At 37.7% G+C, this 13,273-nt stretch overlaps 1 protein-coding gene across 1 annotated transcript; it reads right to left on the bottom strand.

The window, feature by feature from the left end:
• Positions 1 to 2,705: 2,705 nt before the first annotated feature.
• On the bottom strand, positions 2,706 to 3,706 carry LOC114364299 (uncharacterized). The gene is made up of 2 exons (XM_028320404.1): positions 3,554 to 3,706; positions 2,706 to 3,461 (listed from the first exon to the last, which is right to left on the bottom strand). The coding sequence occupies exons 1-2, from the start codon at positions 3,704 to 3,706 to the stop codon at positions 2,964 to 2,966; spliced, it is 651 nt and encodes a 216-aa protein (XP_028176205.1). The 3' UTR covers positions 2,706 to 2,963.
• Positions 3,707 to 13,273: the final 9,567 nt, after the last annotated feature.

Here is a 13,273-nt window from a genome sequence, read left to right as displayed (position 1 = left end):
TTTGACATTTGAGTATGAACAACAACATTGTAACTTTCCAAAACTTTGTTGTGAACAGTGAATTGTTTTAAATGATAATATTTTACTAATCCTTTTCCTAACCTTCATACACGGCAGTTGAATTTTTCATTTCTTTAAAACGAATGTCATAAAAATAATTTGATGAGTTAATCATCCTAACATTCATTTGACAGTATAAGGAGATAGATAATCGACAATTATCGGTTTCTTTTCATAATTGGATATCCACTTCGTTCACGGAAATAATTTTCCAAAATGGCCTTTGTTTTCAAGAGTGTTTTCCTTCCAATCTATAAAGACATCTCATTAATATGGGCCTAACTGAAAAATTGGGTGTGTGATGAATCTCAATATCGTATTTGCCCTCACCAGTTCGCGTCATTGTGGAGTAAGGTTCTGGCACTCGCTACTAGTGACTAAGACAGTGGCGCCAACTTGTTCTGTAAAGGCTGATTTGCACGTATTAAGTAGCTAAGTAGGCAACTTAATTTTAAGCGATTTAATTGCATGTAAACACAGAATTTCGTAGCATGTTGCAAGTTGAAATTTAGTTAAAAACTAAATTTTAACGTGCAACATGTGGTTACATGCAATTTAATTAAAATATAGTTACCTAGTTAAGACATGATTTCGAAGTGAGTGATTTGAAAATAGCTACCTCGTCGACTAGAGAACTAAGTTAGAATGTAGTACGTACGACGTTGCATATTTCGGGCTTACTTATGCACGTGATAAACCGGCGCTTTTACGGGAAGCTCCTTACAAGGCGCCCTCACTCACATGCAACCACTTTGAAGCTGTGTTTTGTCAAAGGGGCTACTGTTACTTCGTGAATTTCTGAAATGATGATTCAGTTAGTTTGTATTTTGACCAGTTTCTGAGAGTTTGGTCACTGAATAGATTAAACTGGCAGCCTTAACAGATTATTATTAATGACATTGAGGGCATTGATGTAGAGAAACTCGTTAGCAACCTTATTAATGAATACCTAGTTACTTACAACAGGTATTCTTACGCCTGTATTCACAAACATTACTTTGAGGTCTCACAGTGCACGTGGACTCACAGGGTGACACACGAACCAATCACAGAGCTCTATTCAACGCTGTTCATTCGATTTGCTGCTTCACTTAAGCAAGCATCGTTTATGAATACGGGCGTTAATCAATGTTACAAGTATTGAGCTCATGACTCATTCATATAAAAAAGGCTCATTCGTAATTTTTTTTTTTATTTCATGTCATATTTTAAATTCTTTTTTCACCAGTGTAGCTCTTCATAAAAACGCATCACCGTCATTTGCTTTCATATTTTTTACCTTCATAAAAATATTAAATCCTATACGCGGAATCGCTTGTAAATTCACACAACGATACATCAATCAAGTCTATAATGAAACGACTAAGTAATAACTACATGCACGCGTATAGGCAATCTGAATTTACTGTTATCCTATCTCTACAATGTGTATGAATTTGTATGAACTGCAGTGCTATCGATGCTACCAAGGGAGTGGAACTCACAAGTGGCGAAGGTACGAGATAAGGCACGATGTGTTCTATTTTGATCTTTCTTTGAAGATTAAACTTTTTTTCATTACAAAGAACAGGATTAATTGATTTTGTACACGAGTAAACATTTTCACGTTGTTTATTTTAAGATTGTCGTGGAACTTGTCCTATACAATACTTTTCTTAGAATTTCATGTTGTTTACTCATTATCTTTTCCTTTTGATTTATATTGTTTATTGAGAGCAACAAAATTTAAAAGTATTGTGGGTTGTGGTATTCAGTTTTGTACTGAAAAAAGTGTTTCAGTACAAAACTGATTTTGAACTGGTTTCGCTCGAACCATATTTTATAATGGACCTCTTGTAAACCTTTGCTAGTTAATAAACTTTTGAAATGTAAGTATTGATGAATTCAATTTGAAACATTAAATTAAAATCAACCAAATCTCCACCTTATTGGATCAAAAAACCCTATTTAACTCTTGACAGCTCATTTGATTAATAAGGCTTTTAGGCTTTGGAGTTAGTTAGCAGCCAGCGCTTGAAACCCTTTCCTAAATAAAATTCAAGATTTAGATCCTTGTTGGTAAAACTTTAGCAAATAAAGTTAAATAAACTCAAAGGCATACGGGACTGTTCCCATCGCTGCAACCTCTGTGTAGCCAGGATCGGTTTTACCGCCAATCAAAACCGAGGCGAAACCAAGTTTGAACCAGAGGAAAATTAAACTGTCGCAATTAGTTAGTAAATATTCATCTTTTTTGGTGACATACCCTTATCTGGCACAAATGTAATGTTTCTCACAACTCAATGTTTGCTACATTTACAATATAGAATAGGATGTGGATGAACAAGTAGGAATATTAAATTTGAATTGCCTCTAGGATTTGCTATATTTGATGCGTTCTGCGGTCAGCGGTCAGGTCACACTGAATGCAGCCCGCATCTTGCATGAACAACATTGTCAGTCTCTATCTCTCAGTCACATAAAATCTTTGACTTTCACTATAAATTTTTTCGTCGCTGACATAGCCCGACGGATTAGCAAGCTGAAGTGGCAATGGGCAGGGCACATAATACGCAGAACTGACGGCCGATGGGGCAGCAAGGTTCTGGAGTGGAGGCTGAAAAGGGTCCTACTGGGAACTTAAATGAAAGAGTGGACTTTATTTCAATAGGGCTGGTTTAATAGCCGTTTACAATTAGGTTTAAGTATTAAACTACGACGTGGTGATACAAAATGGCGATCGCGAGTTGGAGGTCCGAACGAGTAATACGTGCTATGTACGGCTGGGGGCCCAATCGAGTGTGTGGCGCGCTCGGCGGACGGCGCGCTGCTCGTGGTGGTGGGATTCCTCCCGCACGTCTCCTCCCGTGCGTCAAGACCGGTCCGCGACATGCTCCCCGGGTTGAAGGCTGCTGAAGAAGGCTTCAAAGTTCTGGAAGAGGGCAGATGTTATTAAAGGCCCTTCGGATGGTTCCTCTTTTTGTCCTCAACTCGGCGACTCTGACGATTCCATCACTCCCAGGGTAGGTTGCGATTACCCTTCCTAACGACCATAGCAGGGGAGGAAGAGTACGGTCCTTAATGAGAACAAGGGAGCCGAGTTTTATCTCGCTCCTAGAGTCTTGCCACTTGAGCTTTTGTTGCAGCTGACTAACGTACTCCAGCGAGAAGCGTTGCCAAAAATGCTGTTTGATGTGCTCGATTCTTTTGTAGCGGTCAAGGCGAGTTATGTGATCGTCTATGATTTGCGGATGCGGTATGGATATGAGTGATCGTCCAATTAAGAAATGAGCAGGAGTAAGGGGGGAAAGGTCAAAAGGATCAGATGAAAGCTGGGTCAAGGGACGTGAATTAAGAATAGCCTCAACTTGCGTGAGGCACGTAGACATTTCCTCGTAAGTAAGGTGAGTGACAAGGTGTCTCTAAACTTAAGCCAGTGCTGATAATTACCATGGAAAATGGGCAAGTCAATTTTAGGCAGTTGAACGCAATTATGTAAGTGAGAATTACTCGCCTGAACATCATCGTTGCTCGAAACGGAACCGTTATCGCGCTGCTGGCAGCGACGCGCGCTGAGCAAGCCCCGCGCGGCCGCGGCCAGCTTGTGGTACTGGTCTTCAAACTGCTCGCGTTCCTTCATTTCAGCGTCGGAATCCTCCGTAAGCATCTCGATGTCAGACTGCAAATCATCAAAAATAGGGTATATGGCATCAAATTTGTTTAAGCGCCCTTCCAGGTCTAAATATTGTTCCTGACTAGGTTCAGTGCAAGTCTTAAGAAGGGAAATGAAGTTATGAAAAATAGTTAATTTTGATTTCAAACAGCTACGTTTCTTTGTTAGTCTTTCGTGTTCCTTTGATTGAGCCATCTTAATTCATAAAAAACAAAAACTATTGCCCAAATTATCAATAAATAACGAAACTACGGCAAAAAATATAGATAAGAATTATGAATGGAAAGGTTACTTTATGCAAATTAACGGGACAAAAGAATGCGGCAAGCAGTGCGATAAGGATTCGGGCGAACAAAAGAACAGCTGTGCGAGCCGGCCGGTGGCTATAAATAGATTTGTGCACGTAATTATTTATTTACAAGATGCACTTTGACGTTCGCACGGTTTTGACGTAAGCTTTAAGCACTGATAAAACAAGTATGAATTAAGAAAAAGATGTTAAATTGCAATGAAATGAAAATATGCACTCACTAAATTGGGCTATTAGCAATTCTGTAGCGAAAAGAAAGGGAAAAAGAAGGAAATAAATTGGAACGAACTCACAAAATACCCAAACCGGCTTCCGATCCAAGTTCGTTTCCTCGCTACGCCTCGAACAATCGACGGGTCCAAAGTCCAACTCGTTGGTCGATCGGCTAAAAAGCTTCTTTCTTGAGCTTCAGTGGCTGCGATGCGTAGATTCTTCACCAGGGATAAGACCTGTCAGGTTCCCGAAGAAATCTTGCTGCTGAAGACCGCCCTGAAGAGCTCTTGAAATCTTGCGTACGTCGACAGTCCGATACTATTTCCTAATCGCGCGACTTTTTGCGAAGAAGGACCAATGAAAAGGGTCCTACTGGGAACTTAAATGAAAGAGTGGACTGTATTTCAATAGGGCTGGTTTAATAGCCGTTTACAATTAGGTTTAAGTATTAAACTACGACGTGGTGATACAAAATGGCGATCGCGAGTTGGAGGTCCGAACGAGTAATACGTGCTATGTACGGCTGGGGGCCCAATCGAGTGTGTGGCGCGCTCGGCGGACGGCGCGCTGCTCGTGGTGGTGGGATTCCTCCCGCACGTCTCCTCCCGTGCGTCAAGACCGGTCCGCGACAGAGGCCGCGTACCGGAAAACGCAGCGTGGGACGTTCACCCACAAGGTGGACCGACGACATCATAAAGGTAGAAGGAAAGCGCTGGACGCAGGCTGCTACCAACTGAGTAATATGGAAAGCATTGGAGGAGGCCTATGTTCAGCAGTGGACATCCTATGACTGAGATGATGATGATGATAAATTTTTTCGCGGTTGATTGATTTGTTTTGATTTTTTCGCGAAATCCTTGACTGCATCAGTGTCAATGGTAGTGGCTACAGGGTGTCATGTCACCGCACTGTTACGGGAGCGGCCATCGCGCGGAGTGACGCGACAAATTGCCCGCCGTAATTGGCGCGCTGTCGCTATTCGCTGCCCACATTCGCCCGTATTACTTTACACCGTACCACTTTACGCGGAATGTATCATTTATGAACACTTACATCGATGATTGGTACATAAAAGTAGGTACTGAAATAAATAATTTCATTTTGTTTTGTTTTCATTAACCGACTTCAACAAAAGTAGGAAGTTCTCAATTCGGTTGATTTTTTTAAAATGTTAATTCTTTTTTTTTCGAAGTGAAAAAGTTACCATATGGTCCCATAAAAAAATTATTTGATTTGGTCGAGTAGGTTTATTTCATGAGCATTTTTGTTTTTGAATTCGTAATTTTTTCATTAAGACCAGCCCTGCTCTGCCCACATCCAGGCGTTATCCTACTTCCTTAGGTACCTAGTGGGAGGCCTGCCTACTATAGCACGGTCTACGTGTTCCCATCCTTCTTCTTTTCTGCCTCATTTATTTTTCATATTCGTCAATATTTCCTATTTATGAAAACTTTTCGGCACGAAAATTTCCAACAACCACAAGCTTCTTACTCTGGACTTATAAATGAAAATCATAAAAATAAAACCAAAAAGTGTAAGAGACAGGTGAAAACTTCGGCCCGTACTTTGGTAACTTTTCCGAAATCAACAATCGTACTTAAGTCTTTTTGCCTGGAAATGAAAGCCAAAATACTTAAAGGTTCCTTTTTTTTACTTCTTAATTTTGTTTTGCTAGCTAGAGTCACCCCAGTTATAATTCTTCCCAAATTAGGTGAATAAAATAATAAAACTTAATAAGTAGGATGTATTTCAAATGCGAAATGTTCTTGGATATAATATCAATAAAATGTAATAAAACTTTTCTGTGACGAGTATTAATGTAATGTTACAATTAATAAAGAATAGTTAATGCTCTACATAATTTAACTATTCTTAATCACTCACACGTCTACATTCATACAGGGTTTCTCGATCCTTCGCGTTAACTAATGTTAGTAAGTACCTACCTATATTACAATAATGATCAAATGTATTAATTGGGTCTATCTCGTCTATTTCAAAGCCTTTGTACTGTTTGGGTAGACGGCGGATTGTCTGTCTGGGAAATATTCCGTAAAGACCGCATTAAATCAGTCATTAAAATATGTTTCAGGATATCGTTACATTATTTACTAGCTATTGCCCGCGGCTTCACCCGCGTCGTATTTCAATTTGTCACAGAGACTTACTTGACATCAATCCTTGTAATTTGGAAAATTGACTTAGGCTGGGTTGCACCATCTTACTTTAACTTTAACACACGTAAAAAATCTGCCAAACTCCATAAAAAAAACACCGGTTATCGTTATTGTTAGGGTTAAAGTTAGCTGGTGCAACTCAACCTCAATATCGAAAAACGCAGCGTAGGACGTCCACCCAGAAGGTGGACCGACGACATCATAAAGGTATCAGGGAATCGCTGGACGCAGGCCGCTACCAATCAATCAACATGGAAAGCATTGGACGACCTGTGGCTGAAATGATGACTTCAGAAGGATCTGCGTGAAAGAGTAACAAACATCTATCCATCTTCATCCAACTATCACGTTTATAATACGTGTAGTAGGATGTTATAATGCGTGGTAGAAACAAAAACCAGAAAGCAAGTAAACTTTACATTTGAAAGTCACAAATTCCAAATTCCGCGTCCACATAATAAACTCGGAGCGAAACACGACGCTAAGAAATTGAGACCACATTGAAAATCTGGCGCAAGCATCTGTGCCGCTTCAGGCACATTACGTAGGACCGGAGCCGGAGCTGGGTAAGCCATACGTACTTTGTTACAAATCCCCGAGTTGGCTTGGATTTGCCGTCCGTCCCTCTTGTTATTCCAGCTCCAAGACGCTCCGCTCGAGAATCGTCAGATGTCACCCCGAGCGGAATGGAGAAAATATTGTAACAGTACATTACGAACATTTTATACGACTGCTAATAATACACTATAAAACAAAAATTTGCCTACCTAATTAATAGTCCTCACTCTACATTATAAAAGAAACTAGCGATTTTGTGATTACTCGTTTAATATTATAACGTAGGCCTCCACAGGACACAGCTCTACTTTGTAGTTGTACGAAGTTCTCTATCAGTTTCAGTATCTATTTAATTTTAATTGAGAAAAAGCAGCATGGATCAACACTAAATTGTGGTTTAATAGACCCTAACTTTAAGTATAGTAATTCCATAAGTAATGGGCAAAATAATCACTAGTACGCTACATAAAATAATCTACAAGCATTAAATATCTACTGTGCTAAGACCATCAAAATCTGCAAAGCCAGCGCACGCCAGCGTACGAAAAGAATCTGCGAGCACATTTTTAAATTTTCCGCCAAAAATCCTTATTACCCAGTAACAGGAGCTAAAATCGTCGATAACGCCCAAAGGCGTCACTTACAAACAATACTGTCGTACCCTACTCATTGTCAGAATTCGAGCCCTCTGAACACATAATGTTTATAGCTAATATACCTTTTACCTTCGCTTTATTTTACTTTTATCATTATTTTATTGTTACTCTTTGAATATGCCATTACAGCAAAGGAAGGTAATGGGTACTGAGTACTGACACAAATCACTAAAAGACCTAAACATTTTTTGGCCTACAAAAGAAAATAAAATGCGCAATTTTTGTTACTTTGATCATTCTTTGATAACACAGTGATGTCATGTGCCTTAATCATTAATTAAATAAATAAAATCTAACTAAATACATTATTTAAGAGTTGACCAATTCGTAATTAGTGAAACGTTTATTACTCTTAAGTAAGCTAATAAACTAAATTAAATTATCTACATTTTGAAGCTAATCCTTAATGTACAATAAAATAAAAAAATCCTTTTTCATGTGAAACTAAACTTTTATTCAGCTACGTTCCTGGGCTCCCGTTGTAGTGTTGATTTAGATCTCTTTGCGTAAAAACTATGTAAGTATGCGCTCCTTAAATATTACAAACTGCGTCCATATAACTAATTGTGTTTAACTTACCTAATCTATGCATGTAGGTATAACCTATTCGTATACTTACATAAGTTACATTTGAATAGGTACCTACAAAGCTACAGAAACTCAAGCACTGGCAAAGTTTAAATCCGCAACACGAGTAAATCCCAAGACCTACATAAACTGAATGCTAATCAATCAAACGTACGCCTAAGCGCAAACGCTCCAACGTATATAATCCGCCTGACACTACATTGTTATGATATTAATCACAGTAATTATTTGCGCTTAAATGTTGTATTTTGGATTAGATCGCAGAGCTATGGCATTTGATTTGATACGTTTAGATATAATTAAACGTTTCAGCAGCGCATTGCAAATGAGCGGGCCTGATTCCTGCAATAATTTATGGCTAATGCATAAAATTAATTATACGAAGTGCAATGGATTTGTTAGCAAATGCCAACATGCCATACATTTTCAAAATATTATGTGTTGAAATATAAAATTACAGGTTATCTAGACAAAGTTACATTCGATTCCATAAAATTTCCTTTAATTTGCTTTTGATTCGTAGACGAGAGTAAGCTAAGAATCTTTCATTCATTGTAAAGTCGGAAGCATATTATATTATTAGGTACAGCAGAAGGTTTAGGCTATACACCGTAGTACCGTAGTAACTTATTAGTAGATAATCTGCCAAGGTAATATGTGGTAATAGGTACTATACTTATCAGCTTATAGAGCATGTGAACCCATTTACTCCATCTATCGTCGCTTCTGTGACAAATATGACCAGCTCACTGCTCCTTTCTTGGATTATACCCCATTATCAAGTTTAACAAAGAAATTGTATGTAACTACATTGATTTTTCTCTTAATAATTCTAAGGCTGAGTTGCACCAGCTTATTTTAACTGTAACTATAACAATAACCGGTGCTTGTATGGATTGTATTGTGCGGTGTATGGAGTTTGACAGATTTTTGACGTTTGTTAGTTAAAGTAAGGTGGTGCAACTCAGCCCAAATCTATTATGAACTTCTAAAACGGACAAGAATAGAAATCCCATTTTCAGGATTTCATACTTTATTAAACAGTAATAAAATGATGACCCAATTCGAACAATTCAAATTGGTACTATTGTATCAAGCTTAATTGTAAATAAATGATTTATTTACGTCTCGTGTTTACCCTCTTGCTTCGAGCTGGGGGACGAGTCTGTTTGTTTGTCCGCTTATAACCCAAGAACTCTGCTACGTGGGACTCCGATAAAACCCCGGTCTCAACGCTCAGGGTTGAAAGTCCATTTACATTCACCCCCGATTAACTGCTCCCGTGTTTTCAGGCAGGGATTTCAAGGAACGACTAACAATTTACTAGGAAATACGGGAAAACTTCTTATGCTTACTCACTTATTAAGTGGGTAATCTTACCTACCTTTGGTATTTATCTTAATTACAAGAACAAACTTTCAACCTTTGCTAAAGGTTAAGTTAAAGTTTAAACATTATCCCAGCAAGATCGTATACTCGTATTATTTTAAAAAGTACGATGGTTTTACTTTTAGAATTGTGTGTTTAATACAGAATTCTAATCCTTATTGGAAATCATACAAATCATTTTCCAAGTCCTTTACAATTTGATGCTTCAACAGTACGATAGTATTGACAATCAAGTCCTCCAGGCTATTATGTAGTACGAAGACAAATAGACACTGGACATTGTAACGATATAATAAATACTATAGTACATTAATTTGTTCAATGAATGGTTAGGTTATCCATAACCCTGATGTATTTTAAACTCTTGTCTTTTTCAGAAGTTTTAATTTAGTCAAATACCTACCTATCCTCCTACTACCTACTTATTCTTGTTTTATGGCATCTTAGTTACAAACACGTACGTAGAGTAAGTAGGTACGTTCATTCCATCACAACTCCTTTTCAATCTCAAATGCAAATCCATCCAAAGATAAAGCTACCTTGATATAATGTCGTAATTTGGTTGCCATCCAGTGTCGAATTTTTCATTTGCTCCGTAAAAACGGGCTTGAAAAGGGAAACTCGCTGAGCAAGTCACTCGAGGGAAAAAATAAGACGGCCGAGCCCTAACGACCGTCAAGGGATGTCGTTAGCCGGTGTCCACTGCATCACTCGAGTAACGCTGTTACTTAACTCTGAATGCTGGCAACTTAATTAAAACGATTTCGCAAAAATTACCCCCAACATTTAACCTTTTTGTTTATGTAACAACGATAATCTCACGAGATCGTGCCATCCATCTCGAGTTAAGTGAGGAAAATTCCTGACATCAAATTACATTCTCAAAGGGAAATGAAACAATCCTGGGAATCATCATGAAAATGCCGTTTTATGTTTTTTTCTCTTTAAATGTTTGCATATTTATATATTATTTTGTGATAAAGTCTGTTACAACATACGTAATGGTGTAAGATTGCCTTCGAAATTATTAGAAACTAGGAGTAGATACACATCATTTTGTCAAACAGTTGGATGGGAAAAACTATTTTTTTCCGAAATTGATACTGTTTTTCTTTTTTTTTAATCCACGGGTTTCAACAAAAATGCCGAACTAGTCCAGACATTCTCGACTTTTACGTCGAAATAACGTTTCTATGAAAGCTATGTAATAATTTTGAGTGAACCAAAAACTTTCCATCTGTGAACCCTGACAACGCCCCGTTGATAAATGAATGCCAAATCGTTCAGATATCACCCCATCTTGCTCGATCTATCGTTGATATCGATTTTCTTTGTCCTATCGACGAAAATCTTGTATTTGATTTGGTTCTGTGGATTCTGATATAAGTAATGGAGTGGGTAGAAAGTAAATAAACACGGATTCGAGCGTTATCGAATGTTTGTCTCTATTCGCACGTGGGATAGTCCTTGAGCATGTTTCCGAGATCAAGACGATGCCACTTGAGGAGATAAATCTTAGGTTAATACCGTTTAAGTTGGATTAAAGACCACTCCGAGTTGGTCGAACTAGACTTCGATGGATCTTTTATAAAACTAGCTAGCTTTTGTAGAATTAACGGGCAGATTATAATCAGTGAGAAACTGCAAAGTCTAAGTAAAGTGGTTTTATTAGATTGCAGAAAGCAGAGCAAAAATTATCTGTGAACTTGTTCTACTTAATCCGCTTGTAATCGTACTTAATCTCAACTTATTTTAGAAACATTCACACAAGTTTCTTAGTTGTCTTATATCAGCATTTTAACTGACCATGACACAATAATTTCACCAAGACATTTAAGTTAGTTTCATGCGATATACCTACAGGCTGAAATTTTGTAATGCCACCTGGAGGGAAAGTACTCTTATTACTGTAGATAGAAAATTTATTTTACTCGAAAAAACATTCCTTTATTTTTGAAAAGAAAGAGAATTGCATTCAAAGATTTTCATAATTTTTTCGAAAATTCACCACCATATAATTTTCGGTAAAGAATTAATATATTTTATGATTTCATGGTTTTCCTTTCATTTGATTTATCAAGTTTTTTTGAGAGATTTCATCCTTATACTCAACTCTATCGATCAACGCAATAAAAATACAGAGTGTAATGTTTAACCCATTTTAGTTGGTTCGATTTCCGGGTGTTGCTAGCAATTTTTCGAAATACTTTGAATGCAGTTCTCTTAATTTTCAAAAATAAAGGAATGTTTTCTTTGAGTAGAATCTATCTACTGTAATAAGGGTACTTTCCTTCCAGGTGGCATAAGAAAATTCCAGCTTGTATAGCACAAAGGGAAATAAGTAACAAAACGTTACTTGTAGTGAGATCAGTCTCGTAAATCTCCGACTGTGGCAACAATGGAGAACGCTTCATGGCTGCGACTGTACTAGACTGTACCTACATACATAAAGAAAGATCAAACAGTTCGCATGTACACACGACTGCAAGTCAAGGAACACTGGTAACTTATGCAGTTGAAATAACTGCTATTTTACAATAAAATATACTGTACGTAATAGAAAATCGACTACCTCGAATATCAAAGCTGTAATAGATTTCTATACTTTCAGATATCCTGAATAGTCCCCAAACAACCAATTTTGTAACGAGGTGGCAGAGCAGCTCTGTTGTTGTGTGTTATAATTTATTTAATAATGCGTTCTATTGCTATACTTTTGCTGATAGGACTACTAACATTGGTTTCAAAGTTCTTAGAAAGCAAATAAGTTAAAGATATTACAAGCTTCTTCTTAACTCTCTCTAATCATTTCAAGATGCACAGTATAAGTAGGTACTTAGGGACTTCGTGTGACTTCAGTAGCTCACTACATGTAAGTTCGAACTTGAATCAACTATAACTTAGGTAGATAATGCCCGTTTTCACCATCAATCCCTAATTTTTTAAGTGACCCCTATGGTAACACATAAAAGGAATTTTATTTTCGTAGGGGTCACTTAAAAATAAGGGATTGATGGTGAAAACGGGCATAAGTGCTTCAATACACTGCATCCATTTACAGCTTTAAGAATTGCAACCTAGTCCAAGACATCTGAAATATGAAAATAGAAACCAGCTAGAGCGAGCTAGTGGGTTTTAAAAATGATTTTGTAGGTAGATGCCTGTTTAGTATTGCAGGATCATTTTTACGGACGTTTTATTCTTTTGTTTTCAGGATTGGATTAAAAATTTATTGTCAAGGTTACATACAACACGCGGCGACGATTGTTTTGTTTGTTTCAAACAAAGTTATTCTTTGACGTAGTTGAAAGGAGATATTGTTAACGTATTCCCAACGCGAGGCGCGATTTATTACAGAACTGTATTGGCTTAATTCCAAGTGCGACCGTCCTTGGAAACTTTTAATTGGCCCATCTACAATCAAGCGCTTCAAGAAAGGACAACGGTTTTATTGGGGGTCTACGAACCGCTTGATACTGCTGCTGTGTTTCTGTACAATCGGAAGCGGTTTATTGTTTTTTGCCCGCTGAAACTAAATGTTTCTCGCAGTGGAATAGTTAAATTTCCTAAATAACTGCCTACTTGGTCTGTGTCAATAGATCAAAAAACTTTTCTTTCAGCTTTTGTTATACCTACATCCCGCTGTGGGTTGTTGTAATATTGGAACTGA

Source organism: Ostrinia furnacalis, unplaced genomic scaffold (genome assembly GCF_004193835.3).
Source record: "Ostrinia furnacalis isolate ACB-3 unplaced genomic scaffold, ASM419383v2 OfSCF7368, whole genome shotgun sequence".
Taxonomy (NCBI): domain Eukaryota; kingdom Metazoa; phylum Arthropoda; class Insecta; order Lepidoptera; family Crambidae; genus Ostrinia; species Ostrinia furnacalis.
Note: the sequence above shows the minus strand (reverse complement) of the source record. Positions and strands in the feature narration are given on the sequence as shown.

Bases quoted from the DNA above. Each gene is read 5' to 3' on its own strand.
- LOC114364299 (XM_028320404.1), bottom strand. From the start codon at position 3,706: ATGCTTACGGAGGATTCCGACGCTGAAATGAAGGAACGCGAGCAGTTT. The intron at 3,462-3,553 runs GCGAGTAATTCT...GCTTAAGTTTAG, and splicing joins CGAGCAACGATGATGTTCAG to AGACACCTTGTCACTCACCT.